Consider the following 20,282-nt stretch of genomic DNA (forward strand, 5'->3'; position numbering starts at 1 on the left):
CATAAAAATATTAATATAAAGATACTCCTGCCTTCCAAAAATAACTACTATAAAAATTCTTATGAGCTTACTTTTTATTTCTATGTATACATGATGCCTTAAAAAGGGGCTGGGAAGTGGATGGTATTATTATAACACATATTTTTAAAAAGTACATTTATACATAGCAACTTTTCTCATTTAGGAACATTAAAAAATACATTAAATACTAGCTAGGTTTATAAAATTGTTTGTTGTTGTTGTTAGGTGCCCTCAAGTTGGTTCCAATTCATAGCAACCCTATGTGCAGAACAAAACACTGCCCAGTCCTGCGTCATCCTCACAATCTTTGCTATGCTTGAGCTCACTGTGCAGCCCTTATGTCATCCGCCTCGTCGAGGGTCTTCCTCTTTTTCAATAACCCTCTACTTTATCAAGCATGATATACTTCTCCAGGTACTGGTCCCTCCTGATAACATGTCCAAAGTACGTGAGACAAAGTCTTGCCATTCTTGCTTTCAAGGAGCATTCTGGCTGTATTTCTTCCAAGACAGATTTGTTCGTTCTTTTGGCAGTCTGTGGTATAGTCAATATTCTTCAGCAACACCATAATTCAAAGATGTCAATTCTTCTTTGATCTTCCTTATTCATTGTCCAGCTTTCCCATGCACATGAGGCAACTGAAAATACCATGGCTTAGGTCAGGCGCATCTTAGTTCTCAAAGTCACGTCATTGTTGTTTAACACTTTAAAGAGGTCTTTTGCAGCAGATTTGCCCAAAGCAATATGCTGTTTGATTTCCTGATTGCTGCTTTCATGGGGATTGATTGTGGGTCCAAGTAAAATGAAATCCTTGATAACATTAATTTTTTCTCCATAAAATTATTACATTCCATAAATACTTATTTAATATATGCCATCGCCTGTGCTGGAGACGCTCTTTAACCTCTTTATTGCAGTTCCCAGTCCAGTGCCTGATACATACTCAGTAAATGTTGCTTTGTTCAAAATATAACATGAAGCTAGGAATAAAAATTTCAAAAGATATGGCCACTACCATGAATAAGTTTAAAATTCAGTAGGAAATACCAAGTACATAAATAATTACAATAAAGGATAAGGTATGAAAAACTTCATAAGAGAAACACAGATGAAGTACAATGAGAGAGATTAAGTTTACTTGGGAAAGCAGGAAAGGTGGAGCACTTGGACTGGTCACTGAAGGATCATGGCTACAATTTCAATTACAAAACAAAAGGAGAAGATGGTAGAAGAGAGAAGAGCATAATCAAAAGGAAAGGTATAGAAACAGAAAACTATGGAATATGAAGAATGAGAAAAACAGAAACATGACATAAAGAGAAGGAAATAACTGATGCAAGTACAACCAGAGTGCTTCTTGAAAGCGAGGATGGTGAGACTTCATCTCACGCACTTTGGACATGTTATCAGGAGAGACCAGTCCCTGGAGAAGTATATCATGCTTGATAAAGCAGAGGATCAGCAAAAAAGGGGAAGACCCTTGACGAGATGGACTGACACAGTGGCTGTAACAATGGGCTCAGACACAGCACTGATAGTGAGAATGGTAAAGGACCGGGCAGTGTTTTGTTCTGTTGTACATAGGGTTGCTATGGGTTGGAACCAACTCAATGGCACCTAACAACCGTCAGTTATCTGTTCCTAATTTCTAATAAATAAATGAGCAACATTGTAGCAGTATATTCTATTCCTAGTCTCTGAGAGTGAGACAAAAGGAGAGAATACAGAACTTCCTCTCACTGAGTCAAAAATCAACAAGAACCAAAACAAAGAAGGTTCTCAATCCTTCATAAGTAGAATTTAGTCCCAAATTTTCCAGGTCTACATATCATCAATCCAAAATGATTTTGCAGTTCCTTATAAGGCTATCATATAGTTTAAAAAATAAAGACATACTCACCCTGCAGTCATTCATTCAGCTTGGCAAAAATCTAAATCTGGACACTTCGGAAAACTTTTTTAGAGGCTAATAATTTATAAGCATAAGTGTTGAAACACTTATTAATCTACATTTTATTAAATAAGATTTATAATTCCCACTTATATTTTGCTCTAAAATTCCTGAATTGCTACAATAGTTTTCACTATATTGTACATCATTCATATTTACACATTTTCACATTCTCCTTTATCTTTCACAACAAAGATAAAAGGTTTCAGACAGCCCCAATCAGGTTTATTCATATGTTCACAAGATCAAAGGAAACAGATATAAGGTGTTGGCCACAGAAAAATACAAAAAAAAAAAAAAACTTATGTATAAAACTTCTAAGGAAATCTTTCTCATTTCCCTTTATCTAGTTCCTATTTTTGGTTAGCAACAAGGTTTTAGTGAACAAAGACATTCAAATTACTCAGTTCCTAAAGCAGGATGAACTCAGCTGTTAAAAAATAGACAAAGAAAAAGACTTCTTTCTGAAAGGAGAAAACACAGCATTGTGAGAAACAAGATTTGAAGCATAAATATCTTCAGTGTTGTAGTAAATCCTCTCCTGACTTCCATCATACTGAGCAAAGCATAAAAACAGAAGGATATGATGATTTTCTGGTGTTTTTATTCTAACACTTAAAGACAAGCATCAAAAACGTCCATTTCAGTTATCCAGGTATTCATGATATGAGTGGTTCACAACAGACTATACACCAAATTCGTGTTCATATATTTTCTAAATTGATCATAATTAATTTTAATATCAACACAAACACAATATAACAAGTACTGAAAGGAGATGGAGCAAGGCAAAGATAATTATGAAAGTCAACATGAGTTATTTTCAGGTGAATCACTACTATTTTAGACTATTCTTATGGCTGTATGGATATAAAAAAAAAAAAAAAAATTTTTTTTTTTTCTTTTTTAGTGGTGACTTAACCAACATATTTCTACCTGCTTTCTACCATGACAGGATAGGTTCAGCCAAAGAAGTGTTACTAGCAAAGTAACGTCAGGAATACATACCCATCATCTGATAAGTCAGGTGCAGCCCTGCAGCACTGGAACTTTTTTTTCCCAGATAAGGTTTTATATATTTTAATACTTCACCAAGATATTCTAAGGATTTTGTGACCATGGCAGATTTATCAGAAAGTGTCTGTAGATTCCTGTAAGTTATGCCAACAGCCTGTAAATAAGGGAAACCATGATTTAGCTTTCCAAGCTTTATATAATACAGACTTTGAAAAATAAATTTCTCTCTCTCTCCATACAGACACATGCACACACACACACCTGTTTGAGTCTTCATTATTTTCCAATAAAGGTTTACAACAATTAAAATGCAACTGAAAAGAATTAAACTTTGCCTTTTTTAATTAAAATGAAGGTTAAAAGAAGAATCAAAAATCAATTTTCACCAATAATTTTTATGGAGGTTTGATTCAGCAAAGTACTAGTGAAAAGAAACATAAAACTGTACAAGCTTATAACTAAATCAGATCAAAACTTCCAAACAGGTTGGCTCACCATATTTCTAGATTATATTTGGGAATGCAAAATCCCCAAATTCCGACAGGTAAGACCTTCAAATAAGGTTACCAAATTCCTACAAGTTAGACCTCTTAGTTCAGCTTTATAATATGAATTGATTTTTTTTCCCCAGAATTTTCTTTTTGAGTTATCAGATGCCAGCTTGACTTTCTTAGAGGAAAAAAAAAAAAAAAAGAAGGGGTGGAGGAGATAAAAAAGAGACAGTAAAATGAGGATGTGATGGAGAAGGGCACAAAGGTGGTGAGTGAAAGGGAAATTGTGAAGTAAAGCAGTGTGATAAGAACAGTGAGGTGGGGAAAAAAAAGGAAGGGAAATAAATGAGAGAATAAGTTAAGAAAAGGTGGGAAAATAAGCAAGAAGCAGTAATAAGCAGAAAAAGAATCAAGGGAAGACTGCATTAGAGGTTTGAGAATGGTAATGCTTCCAAATAGTTTTCGGGGACTTATGATGGATTTCAATGACTCATTTAGTATCATGAGTGGCACCGATTTACATATTTTCTCCACAGCTCTCAGCAGGTAAGACAAAAGAAAGAAGGGGAGGGGGTATTTGCACTGAGCAAGGTTGAGGGTTTGTAGGTGTGACCAAAAGACAGGAGCTAAGACTATGAGGTTGTTGGTAAGAGTAGTTGAAATGAGGCTCTTAAGGAGTTAAATTAAAGTGGATAGGGATGGAAGTGAGGCCTTGAGAGGACGTTGCACTTAAGAGAAAAGGGAATATTTGAAAAACAGAAGATCATGAGGTCGCTCAGAAAGCTGGAGGGACAAGTGGTGGTAGGCAAAAGGCTTTCAGATGCTCCAAGTGATGGCATGGTTCAAGGCTGAGTCATGGGACTGAATGGCTGAAGTAAAGCAAAGTCAAGGCCACTGAATACTACTGGAAATGCTTTGAAATTAGGTTAAAATAAGTTATTCATGGTGGTATTAATGTTGGCCATGTTGATAATCAAATGTGGAGTGGATAAAAACATAAGGAACAGATGCCCAGTGAATCTGAATGACCTGAGGTGGGCAGATAAGAACAACAAGAAATCATACACTTGATGAATCCTTTTTCTCTTTTTAGTTCTTTGCCCTTGGTTCTACACACTTCTTTCCCTATACCAGAAATTCTCAAACTTTTGGTCTTGATTCCCTTCTATACACTTAAAAATTGAGGACCTTACAGAGCTAATTGTTATTTGGGTTACATCTACCCAAATAACTGGTATTAGAAATTAAGAGAAAAAAGAAATTTAACAGGAAAAAATTTAATTATTAGCTAATTAATTTAGAAATAAAAATAATAAACATGTTAACATAAATAACACATTTTTAATGATTAATAATATCATTTTTAAAAAATTAGTGAAAAAATGGCTTTTTCTTTTTTTTACATTTTTATAAACCTCTTGAATATCTTGCTTAATAGAAAACAGATTCTCATACCAGCTCTTGCATACAATCTGTTGTGATACATTACAGATGAAGAAAATCCAGCCTCCCACATATATATGTAGTTGGCAGAGGAGGAAGTATTTTAATAGCTTTTGCAGATAACTGTGGGAATTCCTCTTTGACGTTATACCAGAACTCGACAAGTAGTATATTTCAAAGTTTGGTTGCAATATGAAATCTGAAGCCATATCAATGAATATTTTGTACTCTGTTATATTAAATGACGCTGGTCTGTCTTTCACTTTGAATGGTTCTTTTACCCATGCATGCTTTTGTAAAAGCCTAGATTGGTCATTTGGAAAATTCTGATCACATTATTCATATTTATAAAAAAAAAAAATTGCTTTCTTTAATGCTGGCACCAATCTCACCAGAAATCCTTAAATGTTGGTAAGCCGCCAAGCTCATGATAGTAGACACAAGGTTTCCAAAATTCTAATATTTTTAAAAACTCAAATTACATTATTGGTAACAAATACTGTCAATTTTTCCTGGCTTCATTTTTGAGAAAATGTCTACCAAATACTGAAGTCTGAATAACCACATTCTGTCAGTTGTTCTTTCAAGATAAAAGTAGCTAGTTCAGCTTGCAACTCAAATAATCACACAAGTAGTTTAAGCATACTTCCCACTGTCTCCCACAAAATATGAAAATGACATGGATTCAAGGGTCAGAATTTAATGTAATTAATTGTATTGCTTCATCAAAGATATTAAGTAAAACTGGCTTTTTTTTTTCCCCGTGAGCACATGGCAGCAGAAAATATAATGATTACTAGTACAATTTTGGGCCATAGTGTTGATTTGTGCTAAAGCCTTTGAACTACTTGTGCAAATGTCAACACCATTTTTACCCCATAAGACCTCCCAGAAAGGTTTCAGTAATTCCCAGGCGTTCATGAACCACACCTTTGAGAACCAGTGCCCTAAACATCTCAATCTTTCTCTTTATTTAGCCTTTCACCTCTATAGACTACTAGACATATATTCTCAGTACCTTAACTATCACTACTTGTAAGTCATACTATCATTTCTGTGCAGAAAAGAGTTAATACAGCAGGCTCGAGAATGCTATCTTTAGAAAGGCCTGCTTGCAACGTTGGCCCTTGGTTGCTGTCTAAAAACTGAGAATTTGGGAGGGTTCCCAAGATTAAGAATGGCTCATTGTCCCTAAACTGTTGGTGCAAACAGTACAGTTTATGCTGAACACCCGCTTTCTGCTTATGAGTCTTGAATTTTGGCAAGTGCTAGGCAGAAGGTGACTATGTGATTAGCCCCCAACAAAAACCTTGGGTACTGAGTCTCTAATGAGCTTCTTTGGTAGACAACGTTTAACATGTGTTGTCACATTTCATTGCTGGAAGAAAGAAGCACATCCTTCGTGACTTTATGGGAGAAAACTGGAAGCCTTTACCTGGTTTCTCCAGACTTTGCCCCATGCACCTTTTCCCTTTGCTGATTGTGTTTTTTATTCTTTTGCTATAATAAGTCATAGCTATGTGTTTGACTATATTGAGTCCTCCTCATGAATCAAAGAATCTGGGGGTGATCTTGTGGACCTTCAATACAACTTCAAACTAAACAAGTTTAAAATTGAACTCCTCACCTACTTCTACCCCATCTTAAATCATGATGTTGCTGTTTCTCCTAGTTAAGCACAGTCTTTATCCCACATCCATTCAGGAACCCCATAACCGTTCAATAGTCAACTATTTCTAGATCTTACTAGTTTCTAGCCAATAGTTCTCTCCTCAACTTTTAGTCTACCGTTCCTAATTTTCCTAAAGTCATTTGGTCAAATTAGACCTACTTAAAAACTCAGAAAGCCTTCACAGTGTTCACAGGATAACATCTAAACTGTGATGTTTACATCTGATGTTAACAGATGAGTAAAAAGTTCTCTGACGTCAAGAACTACTTCTTTTAGCTCTTCGAATTTTCAAGAAATCCTAGTCTAATACTACTTACCATTTAGAAAACAATTATCATTTACTGAATGATGAAAGAGGAATAAATTGGACTGGATCAAATTCAGGGATCCTCTGAAAAGTATCAGTGGACTTTTCTACCTCCTGTTCTGCTCCAATATGGTTCCTAGCATACTGTAAGTGTTTAATTAATTATACGTTAAGATCCAGTCAACAGCTATTACCAAATATTCTGAGGATTTATATACTATTTCTAATTGTACTTTAACTTAATGGAAATCAATGGAAAAATTCACATTTATGTAAAGAGCTTATTGGTTATAATTTTCATTGCAGTTAACACCAACCACTGTGTGGAAAAATAAACCAAGCTTTACTACTCTCAATAGCTTACAAAAGACACTAATCCAAACACATTAACAACCTCAACTATGCTGTAAAACAAAGATTATCACGAGATAAACTTATATAATAATTTAAAAATATGTTTGAATGGGACTATTTTTTATGTAGACAAAACAAATGTAATAAACTTTAAAGATCTTACCATACTACCCTATGAAGTTAGTTGGCATTTACGCTGAATACACTAAAATTTTACTATACCACTGTTTGCTACCGGGTGGTAAACTGTATTAAGCTGGAACTATTCTGCACACTATACAAAGAGATTTAGTTCCTAAGTACCTGAAGAACGTGGTTATCCAGCAATTTTGGCAATAAGATATTCCTACAATTTAGATCAGCCTTACAGCAAGGCTCTTGTACAGAATTTAAAAAATTATTTTCCATTAAATGTAATTTTGTTATCCTTAAGAGTGAGTTGTACCGTACCTTAGATTCACATTTTTCCTTCTAGAATTTTATACTGTAAGGCAACCAGTAATATGATTCAACTTAAAATAATTTGTTTTATAGAGAAACTTTTCAAGAACACTTTGTTTTTCTAAAAAATAACTATAACTGATCTAGACAGTTACACTAATAAATGAAAAATACCTCAAGGAATTGAACAAGTGCTTTTTTAGGGTCTTCTAAGATGGTTACATATTCAACTTGAGCCTTTGTGAAAATACTCTTTACTTCTGGTAGTTTGAATAGCAACCTTGTCAGTTCAGCCAACTGTTCCATGTACTCTTTCTCTGTTAAAATAAAAAATCAAATCAAAATTAAATTAATATATATATATTTATACATAGTGAGAGAGATGAGAAAACAGGGAAGGTACCATTCTTCATTCATGACATGCTTTCTTTTAAAATTCAAATTTCCACAGAATTCAAGGACTTTGAATCAGCTTTCTCTTACTAAGCAAAGCTTTTATTTAAAACAAAACAAAAATGTACTGGTGAACATCTTAGCCAAAAAAGTTATTCATGTGCAGCCAACTGATGTAAGAAGTTATCAGAGTAAATATGGAGCATTTTTCAGTTCAGCCTTTGTGTGATTTACAAAATGACCATAAATGTATGTCATACAGCCAGCCAGACCTGTATGAGAAATAATGAAAATTTTAAAAGTAAAACTATCACTCAGTAAATAAGAGTAAAGCAGAAAAAAGGCAAAATATCTAATATAAAGTGGGAATTATTCATAATTGGACATTTTTTCTTTTTAGGGTGGTCATAGTATGATATCTGGTTATTTACCTCAGATTTCTACTTATTTTGGTGATCAGTTTCTTCAGGGAAAAAAATAGCTTGTCACCTGAAGAGCAAGCTTTTGTTCTTGGCTTCCAAGGAAACAAGTTCTTTTGTCTTTACAGGAGAGAAATTTATCACATATAGTAACAGGAAAACAAGAACAAGAAATGGGTTGCAAAAGGAAATAAATTTCTGCTTATATTCATCCCTAATTACAAATTTATCTCACAAATTTTCTATTAATTTATGTAACAAAAGAGCAACCTTTAAGGACATTTAACTATACAGAAAGTAAAAAAGCTTCACATGACTCAAAAACAACAACAACAAAAAAAAAAAAAAACAGAACACAGGAACACTTACTTACCAACTGCCTGTTCAGGATTTATATCAGTGAACAAATCATCAGGCATAGAGAAGTTTTTTATATACATTTGCAAAACACAACGGATCCATGATCTTACAGTTAAGGCTTGAAAAGATACATAGTCTGAATGGCAGAGTGCTTCACATAACGTGCTGTAAAAATGAATTGACAGTTATTAGAATGATATAACAATGTGTTCCCCAAGAACAGAGATTAAGAGGTAAAGAAAAACATTCCAACATCCGCTGTTCCTTGGTTTTACTTATTTTTCAGACAAACACACTAATGTAGACATGCATTGCTGAGAATGAACACTACAGATATACATAAAAAGATATTTCAGATAAATATTCTTATTCTCATTTGCAGTTTTCTAATTTTTAAGATTCTTTTTTCCAAGGACAGCATATGTGTAGGCTTACGCCAAGGGACAGTTAAGAAAGAATGTGGTTAAAATGGGGAAAGCAAGAGGCTTATACCTAGCGAAGTGAGAGAATAATGAAAGAATTCACAAGTAGAATAACCCCACAGAGGTACCTAGAGTAAGTAAAGAGAGAAGAGGTCATGAAGACACAGGTAAGAAAAAATTAAAAACAAAAATATATTTCTGTGTGGTTGTCCCAACAAAATCTCATTCCCATCCCCTTTCCTACTATTCCCGTCCAGTCATTATTAAAAATATCTCACACAGAATTCCAAAGTACTTGCTAGAAATTTTATCTATAGATATCATAATTCTAAAAATGTTATTTTGAAATACTTTGATTATGTTCTTGTTGTTGTTGTTAGGTGCTGTCGACTGACAGTGATCCCATGTGACACAGCAGAACTGCCCCACAGGGTTTTCTAGACTATAATCTTTACAGAAGCAGAGCCCCAGGTCTTTCTTCCCCAGGGCTGCTGGGTGAGTTTGAACTGCCAACATTTTGGTTAGCAGCCAAGTGCTTAATCATTACACCACCAGGGCTCCTTTGAATATAAGTTGTCATAAAAGAGAACACAACATAGAAGAACTCGGACTGGCCATTTACTACCTATGTAGCCTTAGCAAAGCTACTAACACCTCTGCATTGCACTCTCTTCAACTATTACTAATAAACCAGTATTATTTCAAAAACTAAAATTATTTCAAAACATTTCAACAAGGGTGTTTAATAAATAATATAAATGTTATTATTATAGAATTCTCAAGCTAAAAGGGATCTTTAAAGCAATTTAATTGAAAGTGAATTCCCTTACTTTACAAATGAAAGCCCAATGAGAAAAAAGTACTTAATAACTCTGCTAATTAAGCTTTCTTCTAAGAAGAATTACCTTACCAACTATATCCCTTCATTTTCATATTGACAGCTCAGACAAGAACTACATTGGCCTCTGAGGTTTGTATACTTAGTTTTCCTTCATCTTGATGTTTTTATTTAAATCTTTTTTTTTTTCAAATTTTTACTGTGCTTTAAGTGAAAGTTTACAAACCAAGTCAGTCTCTCACATAAAAACTTACATATACCTTGCTACATACTTTCAATTGCTCTCCCCATAATGAGGCAGCCCACTCCCTCCCTCCACTCTCTATTTTCCCATGCATTCCACCAGCTTCTAAACCCCTCTACCCTCTCATCTTCCCTCCAGACAGGAGATGCCAACTTAGTCTCAAGTGTCCACCTGATCCAAGAAGCTCACTCCTCACCAGCATCCCTCTCCACCCCATTGTTCAGTCCAATCCCTGTCTGAAGAGTTGGCTTTGGGAATGGTTCCTGTCCTAGGACAGCAAAAGGTCTGGGGGCCATGATCACTGGGGTCCTTCTAGTCTCAGTCAGACCACTAAGTCTGGCCTTTTTACGAGAATTTCGGGTCCGCATCCCACTGCTCTCCTGCCCCCTCAGGGGTTCTCTGTTGTGTTCCCTGTCAGGGCAGTCATTGGTTGTAGCCGGGCACCATCTAGTTCTTCTGGTCTCAGGCTGATGTTGTCTCCAGTTTATGTGGCTCTTTCTGTCTCTTGGCCTCTTAATTACCTTGTGTCCTTAGTGTTCTTCATTCTCCTTTGGTCCAGCTGGGTTGAGGCCAATTGATGCATCTTAGATGGCCACTTGCTAGCATTTAAGACCCCAGATGCCACTCTCCAAAGTGGGATGCAGAATCCTTTCTTAATAGATTTTATTATGCCAATTGACTTAGATGTCCCCTGCAACCATGGTCTCCAAACCCTCACCCGTGCTACGCTGGTCTTCGAAGCATTCAATTTATTCAAGAATGGTTTAGTCCAGTTGTGCTGGCCGCTCCTGTATTGTGTGTTGTCTTTCTCTGCACCGAAAATAAAACCTATCTATATCTAATTAGTGAAAACCCCTCTACCTCCCTCCCCCAACCCCCTCTCATAACCATCAAAGAATATTTTCTTCTCTGTTTAAATTACTTCTCGAGTTCTTCTAATAGTGATCTTATACAATATTTGTCCTTTTGCAACTGACTAATTTCACTCAGCATAATGCCTTCCAGGTTCCTCCATGTTATGAAATGTTTCACAGATTCATCACTGTTCTTTACTGAAGCGTAGTATTCCATTGTGTGAATATACCATAATTTATTTATCCATTCATCCATTGATGGGCACCTTGGTTACTTCAATCTTTTTGCTATTGTCAACAGTGCTGCAATGAACATGGGTGTGCATATATCTGTTCGTTTAAAGGCTCTTACTTCTCTAGGATATATTCCAAGGAGTGGGATTGCTGGATCATATGGTAATTCTATTTCTAGCTTTTTAAGGAAGCACCAAATCGATTTCCAGAGTGGTTGTACCATTTTACATTCCCACCACCAGTGTATAAGTGTTCCAGTCTCTCCACAACCTCTCCAACATTTATTATTTTGTGTTTTTTGGATTAATGCCTATTTAAATCTTCCTAATTACTTTTTGCTATTTCTATTTAACACTTTATTTATTGTAGATTTTTTCTACTGAGGTTTTCAGATCTCTTGTTTAATGTGGCAAGAGACACTTATAAAGAAATTAACGTTAAGGGCAGTAAAGTGCCTTGTTCGTGATCACACAAGTTAAAAGCTAAATCTAAAAATCTAGCTGTCAAATCAAAACCAAAACCAAATCAATTGCCACTGAGTCGATTTTGACTCATAGTGACCCTACAGGAGAGAGTAGAACTGCCCCACAGGGTTACCAAGGAATGGCTGGTGGATTTATACTACCAACTTTCTCATTAGCAGCCTGAGCTCTTAACCACTGTGCCACCAGGTCTCTAGCTGTCAAAGGAAAACAAAAAAAAACCCATTGGCGTCGAGTCGATTCCGACTCATAGCGACCCTATAGGACAGAGTAGAACTGCCTCATACGGTTTCCAAGGAGCACCTGGCAGATTCGAACCGCTGACCTTTTGGTTAGCAGCCGTAGCTGTTAACCACTATGCTACCAGGGTTTCCTCAAAGGAAAATAGCCATCATTAAATCTAAAACTACAATAATACAATGTCTTAAGATTCAGCAATATTAGTTGTATGATTTCTTTCACGATGCTGAGTGTAGAAAAATCATTTCTGGATGAGAATAAGGCAGTCCTAAAAAGTTTTGAAAAAGGCTTTAACCAGAAACATGAAGTAAAACCATAAGCTAGCCTTTCTACTACTACAGTGTCAAAATGCTGATGCATCCAAAAATAAACAAAATGCCATAAATGAAGGTATACACAGTAAAGTTCAGTTTTCATTTGTGAAAATTCTTACTTTTCTAGGGTGCTAATCTATCATGGGCTTGCATTAATGTATATGCCTGAAATAAAAGCACTTACCTACTTTGCAGGACATGACTTAAATATCTTGCAACAACCTGGGGGCAGATGATATCATCCCAACCAAAAAGCCGAATCATTGATATAACTGGTTGAGGCTGAAGATCTGAGGGAGCTGTGCTGGGCATGTCCATTGCTAACAAAGTAAAATCTAGATTAAAAATGAGAGAAACTTATGATGAGAAAAAATGTTTATACTCTTTCCTCTCAAAATTGTATCAACGTGATGAAAAAATAAATCAGTTCTAAATAATAAATTGTCACATTTAGAAATGTAGAACGGGTACCCAGCTACCACCACTAACTGCCCTGACAGGGAACACAACACAGAATCTCCAATGGTGTGGGAGAAAAGTGGGATGCAGATCACAAATTCTAGTAAAAAGACCAGACTTAATGGTCTGACTGAGACTGGAAGGACCCCAGAGATCATGGTTCCAGGACTGTTAGCCCAAAACCAAAGCCATTCCTGAAGCCAATTCTACAGACAAAGATTAGACTGGACTTCAAGACATGAAATGATACTGGTGAGGAGTGTGTTTCTTAGCTCAAGTAGACACATGAGACTATGTGAGCAGCTCCTGTCTGGAAGCGAGATGAGAAGGCAGAGGGGGACAGGAGCGGGTTGAATGAACACAGGAAATACAGGGTGGAAAGAAGGAACATGCTGTCACATTGTAGGGAGAGCAACTAGGGTCATATAACAATGTGTGAATAAGTTTCTGCATGAGAAACTGACTTGAAGTATAAACTTTCACTTAAAACATAATTAAAAAAAATGTAGAACAAACAAATCTCTAAAACTGAATGAAATTCATCTTGTCGAAGAAATTTCTGCAGCATCACCTAATTCTCCAAGGAAAGGTCTAGAATGATCTGTGTTAGCATTATCATTATGGATCTATAATGACCTCCTCAAGTCACAGATTCTAAGCCTTATGTTTTTGCTAATGTGCCTCCCTCATTCAAAAAACCATTAAAAAAAATATTTCTAGCATCTATTCTTCAATTGAGCTAATTTTTACTTGCCACCTGCCCCAGATGAGTAGCTCACTCTCACCTTAGACACTGGACATATTCTTCTATTAAACAGTGATTTCCTACAAGCAATGACACCCCGCTTCCTTCAGAACCCACTAAGTCTAGGAACTAGAATTCCTTAATTAACCATGTGAAACAAATCTATTTTGTGTTTTCCTGGTAATTCACCAACTTAATGTGCACTGTATTATTTTAGGAACCCCTGGTGGTGTAATGATTAAGAGCTATGGCTGCTAACTCCTTGGAAACCCTATGGGGCAGTTCTACTCTGTCCTATAGGGTCGCTATGAGTCGGAATCAACTCAACTGCAACAGGTTTGGTTTTCTACATTAATTTATGTTTGTTAATAAGTTGCTCATTAAGCACTCTTTCCTATGCAGGTCTCTCAAATGGTAGCTGTTTATTCTTCCACTCCCCTCCTACCACTTGAAAGACAAAGAGGGTGAGCTTCCTGCTTGGTCTACACTGCTGCTCTAGACCATTCTCCATCCTTCCTCTCTAAAACCCTTGGCTTTGAATCTCATGTCATCAGATTACGCCAGCTACTAACTCTCCATGTTGAATTGGTCTACTGTTCCTTGTCCACCTTCCCTCATTCCTTGAAGATTATGGCTCACTATCATTCTCTCCAACAGCATTTATGTTATAATCCTTGATTTTTTTTTCCCAATATCTTGGCCTCTCCATTCCTTGAATTTCTCTCCTCTGATGAATTTAACCTCCTCTTTACTTCAGCTGCTCATTGACATGATGATACCCAGAGACCCTGGCATTACCGATAGCTGCAATCTTTCTGTAATTTCAACCTAAGTACCCCACTCTCTGACACCAAACTCTTATCATCTACAGACCCAACTCCAGCAATTCTTTGACTCCACCAATATCTACAATCCACTGATCCTACAAATTTTTCCCTGTCCCTCACTACCTTTATGCCCTTTTTTCCCTCTTTAGACAGCTTGGATTGCAAGGTCCATTATTACAATCATTTGTGTATACCCTCAACTGCCTTGCTTCTGTCTCCATTCACTGTACTTGCCCGGAAAAAGCACTATTGGCTTACTTTCAACTCTTGGACTTCTCCCCACCTGCTGGAGAGCAACCATGCTGACTGGTCTCACTTTAAATTTTGACCACAGACTTGAAGTGGGTCCTTGGAGCTGGACAGCATTCCTGTATTTTCTCACTTCATTTGGTCTTATTCTTCTAGGGGACTGTTGCAATACCTTTATTTCCTCTCCTTCAACAAAGCCATTCCCTCCTCCTTTATCCTTACTTTCAACTAACGACCTTACTTTTTACTTCACAGAGAAATGAGAAACAGAGAAGTGCCACAAGCTCACACCACAGCTACCCAGCTGCCTCCATCTGTGCGCCCATTTACTTTGCTTTCTTTTCTGCTATTACAGATGAATTGAGGCCAACTCTTCTACAGGATCCCATCTTCTCCTGGGTAAAAAACACACGTCTCCTGCATCACAAAAACTTCCCTCACTCTGGATCAATCCCATCAGAATTATAAATATACTGAATTATAAAATTGCTCCCATGTTATTAAAAACCAGCACAACAAAACAAAAAGCTCCTCTTTGACCTCCACCTCCCCCTCTAACATCCCCATTTTTTATTTCTCTTATACAGTGATGCTCTTTAAAAGTTTTATCTATATTGCAGTCTGCAATTCTTCTTTTCACATTTTGTCTTGAATTATCTTCAATCAGGCCTTTCTTTGCCTCATCTTACTTAACCCATTAGTACCATTTGATCTGATTGATCACTTCCCATTCTTTGAAATGCTGTCACTTGGTTTCCAGGGTGCTCTGGTGGTGCAACAGTTAAGCACTGGGCTGCTAATTGAAAGGCTGGCAGTTCAAATCCACTCAGTGACTCTGTGGCAGAAAGACCTGGCGATCTGCTTCTGTGAAGATTACTGCCAAGAAATCCCTATGGGGCAGTTCTACTCTGTTACATGGGGTCGCTATGAGTCAAAATCAACTCGACGGCGCCTAATAACACACTTCCTTAGCTTTCCTCTTACCTCACTGGCACTTTCAATCTCCTTTCCTGGTTCCTCCTTAACCTATAAATCTGAACATGGAATACCAAGACTCCAGTCATTGAACTTCTCTTTTCATCTATACTGTCAATGAGCCCATCCAGATTCATGGCTTTGAAGATGATATATACATGGATAGCTTCCAAATTTAAATCTCCAGCTTGGACCTCTTCACTGAACAATAGGCTCACTATCCAAGTGCTTACCTAACACCTCTACTTGGATATCTCAAAAAATATGTCCAAAACCAAACTAGTAATCTTCCTCCATAAAGTCAGCTTCTGCCACAATCCTCCCCATCTCAGGAAATGACAACTCCACTCATTTAACTGCTAAAGCCAAAAACCTGATGTTATCTTAACTCCTCTCTACCTATTTTGCTTGCCATATCTTACCCACTTAGCAAATTCTGTCAGCTCTACTTTCAAAATATCTTCCCTATCTTCAGATTAGAATTCTGACTACTTCTTATCACCTTTACTGCTACCTCTTGAGCCCAAGAAAATCATTTCTGGACTATTGCGATAGTTTCCTAACTTGCCTCCCTGCTTCTGCCCTTACCTTTGTAAAGTCTACTCTCAACCCAGCCAAGTCAGAGGGATCATATCACTCCTCTGCCCAAACCTTTCCTACAGCTTCCAATGAGAGAGTAAAAGCGTAAGTCTCTACAACTGCTTACAAATTAGCACAGCAACTAGTTCTCCACTACCTCCTGACCACATTCATGATTATTTTCTCCCTTTCTCAATCCACACAAGTCATTATGGCCTCCTCATAGTTCCTCAAACACACCAGGTATCCTCTAGTCTCTGCCATCTATGTAGTTTGGTCTCTCACCTCCTTCAGGTTTTGTTCAAATGCTATTTACTCAGAAAGGCCCTCCTGACCACTCTATTTAATATTACGCCTTGCCCCTGGCCTTCCCTAGCCCCATCCTCTTTTGTATTTTCAATTTTCTCCACAGCACTTATGACCACCTATTATATATTTAGCTTTTGATCTTCCCCTACCAGAATATAAACTTCGTGAACACAGATATTCTTGTCTCCTTTTCCACTGGTGTATCCCCAATGCAAATAAAAGTGGGTATTCAATGACTTTCTTTTTTATAATGAAGTCATTCTGTCCTAAATTAAAATATCAAGCCTATTTCAAAACAAGCCCCAAACCTACACATATTTTGCTTTAGTGTTTATAGACAATCTACTTCCAGCACCTAGGACAGCACTGGTCAAACTGAGGTGTTATTTATGATGACTGGCTGGGAGTTGGGATGGCAAATGTAAGAAAGATAAGTCATATAAGCTAATAAAAATTGTTTTGATTAAACAGTCATTGCTTTGGTTAAAAAAATCAGTACTTATTTTCCCAAATGTTACTGTAGCTGAAAAACCACTGCCCTGTCACAATTTGTCAATCTATCATTGCATAAAGTCTTATTTATTTAGGAGTGCTACCGGAATTCAAAGGAGCCCTGGTGGTGCAGTGGTTGAGAGCTTGGCTGCGAACCGAAAGGTTGGCTGTTGGAACCTACCAGCTGCTCCCCTGAAGAAAGATATGGCAGACTGCTTCCATAAAGATTACAGCCTTGGAAGCTCTATGGGGGCAGTTCTACCCTGTCCTATAGGGTCACTATGAGCTGGAATGGACTCGGTAGCAATGGATTGGTTGACCAGAATTCAAGATCTTTTTAAATTTATATCAGTCTTTTATGTAGTGCTTTTACCTCAGCTTTTCTCATTCACACCAGGGAAAAAAAAACCTTGGTTAAGATTTTAAGTTTTTAAAAGTATTACATTTAAATACATTTTTTGTTGTTCTTTGCTTCTGAATGAATGAATTCTGACTCACGGTGACCCCATGTGTACAGAGTAGGATTGTTCCACAGGGTTTTTAAGGCTGCGACCTTTCGGAAACAAATAGCCAAGCCTGTCTTCCAAGGCCACTCTGGGTAGATGTGAAGCACCAACCTTTCAGTTAGTAGTTGAGTGCTTAACCATTTGGACCATCCAGGGAATCCAAGTACACTGTTGTTGTTAGGCGCCGTTCAGTCAGTTCTGACTCATGGTGACCCCAGGTACAACAGAAAGAAACACTGCCCAGTCCTGTGCCATCCTCATAACCGTGGCTATGTTTGAGCCCACTGTTACAGCCACTGTGTCAGTCCATCTTGTTGAGGGTCTTCCTCTTTTCACTGACCCTCTACCTTACCAAACAGGGTATCCTTCTCCAGGGACTGATCCCTCCTGATAACATGTCCAAAGTATGTGAGACATAGTCTCGCCATGCTTGCTTCTAAGGAGCATTGTGGTTGTACTTCTTCTAAGACAGATTTGTTTATTCTTTTGGCAGTCCATGGTATATTCAATATTCTTCACCAACACCACAATTCAAAGGTGTCAATTCTTTGGTCTTATTCATTGTCCACCTTTCACATGCATATGAGGTGACTGAAAACACCACGGCTTAGGTCAGGTGCACCTTAGTCTTTAAGATGACATCTTTGTTTTACAACACTTTAAAGAGGTCTTTTGTAACAGATTTTCCCAATGCAATATGTCCTTTGATTTCTTGACTGCTGCTTCGATGAGTGCTGATTATGGATCCAGATAAAATGAAATTCTTGACAATTTCAATCTTCCCCATTTATCATGATGGTGCTTATTGGTCCAGTTATGAGGATATTTGTTTTCTTCATGTTAAGGTGGAATCCATACTGAAGGCTGTGGTCTTTCATCTTCGTCAGTAAGTACTTCAAGTCCTCTTCACTTTCAGCAAGTAAAACTGTGTAATCTGCGTAACACATGTTGTTAATGAGTCTTCCTCCAATCCTGAAGCTGCGTTCTTCTTCATATAGTCCAGCTTCTTGGATTATGTGCTCAGCATACAGATTGAATAGGTACGGTGAAAGGATACAAACTTTAAACTACGCAGTATCCCCTTGTTCTGTTCGAATAACTGCCGACTGATCTATGTACAAGTTCCTCATGAGCACAATTAAGTGTTCTGGAATTCCCATTCTTTGCAATGTTATTCATAATTTATTATGATCCACAGAGTTGAATGCCTTTGCACAGTCAATAAAACATGGGTAAACATATTTCTGGTGTTCTCTGCCTTCAGCCAGGATCCATCTGACATGATATCCCCGATTCTGTGTCCTCTTATGAATCCGGCTTAAATTTCTGGCAGTTCCCTGTCAATATCCTGCTGCAGCCAGTTTTAAATGATTTCCAGTAAAATTTTACTTGTGTATGATATTAATTACATTGCTTGATAACTTCCTGATTTGGTTGGATTACCTTTCTTGGGAATAGGCATAAATATGGATCTCTTCCAATCAGTTGGCCAGGTAGCTGTCTTCCAAATTTCTTGGCATAGATGAGTAAGCAGTTTCAAAGCTGCATCTGTTTGCTGAAACATCTCAGTTGGTATTCCGTCAATTCCTGGAGCCTTGCTTTTTGCCAATGCCTTTATTTATTTATTTTTTTTCAGTGCATCTTGGGCTTCTTCTTTTAGTACCATTGGTTCCTGATCATACACTACCTCCTGAAATGGCTGAATGTCAACCAGTTTTTTTTGCTACAGTGGCTGTGTATTCCTTCCATCTTCTTTTGATGCTTTCTTCATTGTTTAATATTTTCCCATAGAATCCTTCAATATTGCAACTCAAAGCTTGAATTTTTATTCTTCCATTCTTTCAGCTTGAGAAGTGCCGAGCATGTTCTCCCCTTTTGGTTTTCTATCTCCAGGTCTTTGCACATTTTCATGAGTGTGCTTACATTAAATGAGGGGGACAAGGAAGGATCTCCACTGAATAGAGTCCTCTTTTCCTGATAGATCTGGGGAAAAGAAGCCGGACTGGAGTACCTTGGCTGAACTTAAATTCTCTTAAAGATTTTGCTTATGCTGATACCGTGTGAGGCTCAGAGCAAAGGAATATTCCTCTCAGTTAAATTTTATCATAGGCCAGAAAGAGTGAAGACCAGATGGACTGTTGGAATGCCTGACCGAATCAGATGGACACCTTCAGCAGACTTGAATAGCTGTTACCTGACTAAACTCACCCTTTGGACTCTTTGCCCTACCGAAGGACTAATTGTTAATGACCGTTTCTGGACTAGTAAAATGATTGGGAGGGGGGAGTTATCTCCAAATATGAAAGAACCATGGCTAGAAAAGAAAGGGGGTGGCCCGTGATGGATTAATTACTTTTGTGTGTGGTCTTTTTAGTCATGGTCTTCTAACTCCGACCCAGGTGATTGTGTGATAGGGTAATTGTGGTCTACCAAGGGGACTAGTCAGTTCTGCCTTAAAAGAAAACCAATTCAAGAGCAAAGACGAGAGTACACCACCACCAAAGAAGGAGAGCCCCGCAACAGAGACCAGCAGCAGAGGGTGGTGGGTTTCCCGGGCCATAAAGAGAGAAAGCTAAGTGCCTTTGGGCAGAGACTGATGGCCAGGGACAGGAGTGCTGTCAGCACAGCTGGGAAGAGGCTATCC

At 37.5% G+C, this 20,282-nt stretch overlaps 1 protein-coding gene across 2 annotated transcripts in view; it reads right to left on the reverse strand.

Moving 5' to 3' along the window:
• The window catches only part of MMS22L (MMS22 like, DNA repair protein), a 150,970-nt gene that overhangs the window by 26,271 nt on the left and 104,417 nt on the right, over nucleotides 1-20,282 (reverse strand). For both annotated transcript variants that reach the window (XM_049897621.1, XM_049897631.1), the window contains exons 16-19: nucleotides 12,682-12,832; nucleotides 8,883-9,034; nucleotides 7,872-8,014; nucleotides 2,981-3,143 (exon numbers count right to left, since the gene is read on the reverse strand). In XM_049897621.1, the coding sequence (XP_049753578.1) occupies nucleotides 2,981-3,143; nucleotides 7,872-8,014; nucleotides 8,883-9,034; nucleotides 12,682-12,832 (609 nt within the window). The remainder of the gene's footprint in view (nucleotides 1-2,980; nucleotides 3,144-7,871; nucleotides 8,015-8,882; nucleotides 9,035-12,681; nucleotides 12,833-20,282) is intronic.

This window comes from Elephas maximus, chromosome 1, assembly GCF_024166365.1.
Source record: "Elephas maximus indicus isolate mEleMax1 chromosome 1, mEleMax1 primary haplotype, whole genome shotgun sequence".
Taxonomy (NCBI): Eukaryota; Metazoa; Chordata; class Mammalia; order Proboscidea; family Elephantidae; genus Elephas; species Elephas maximus.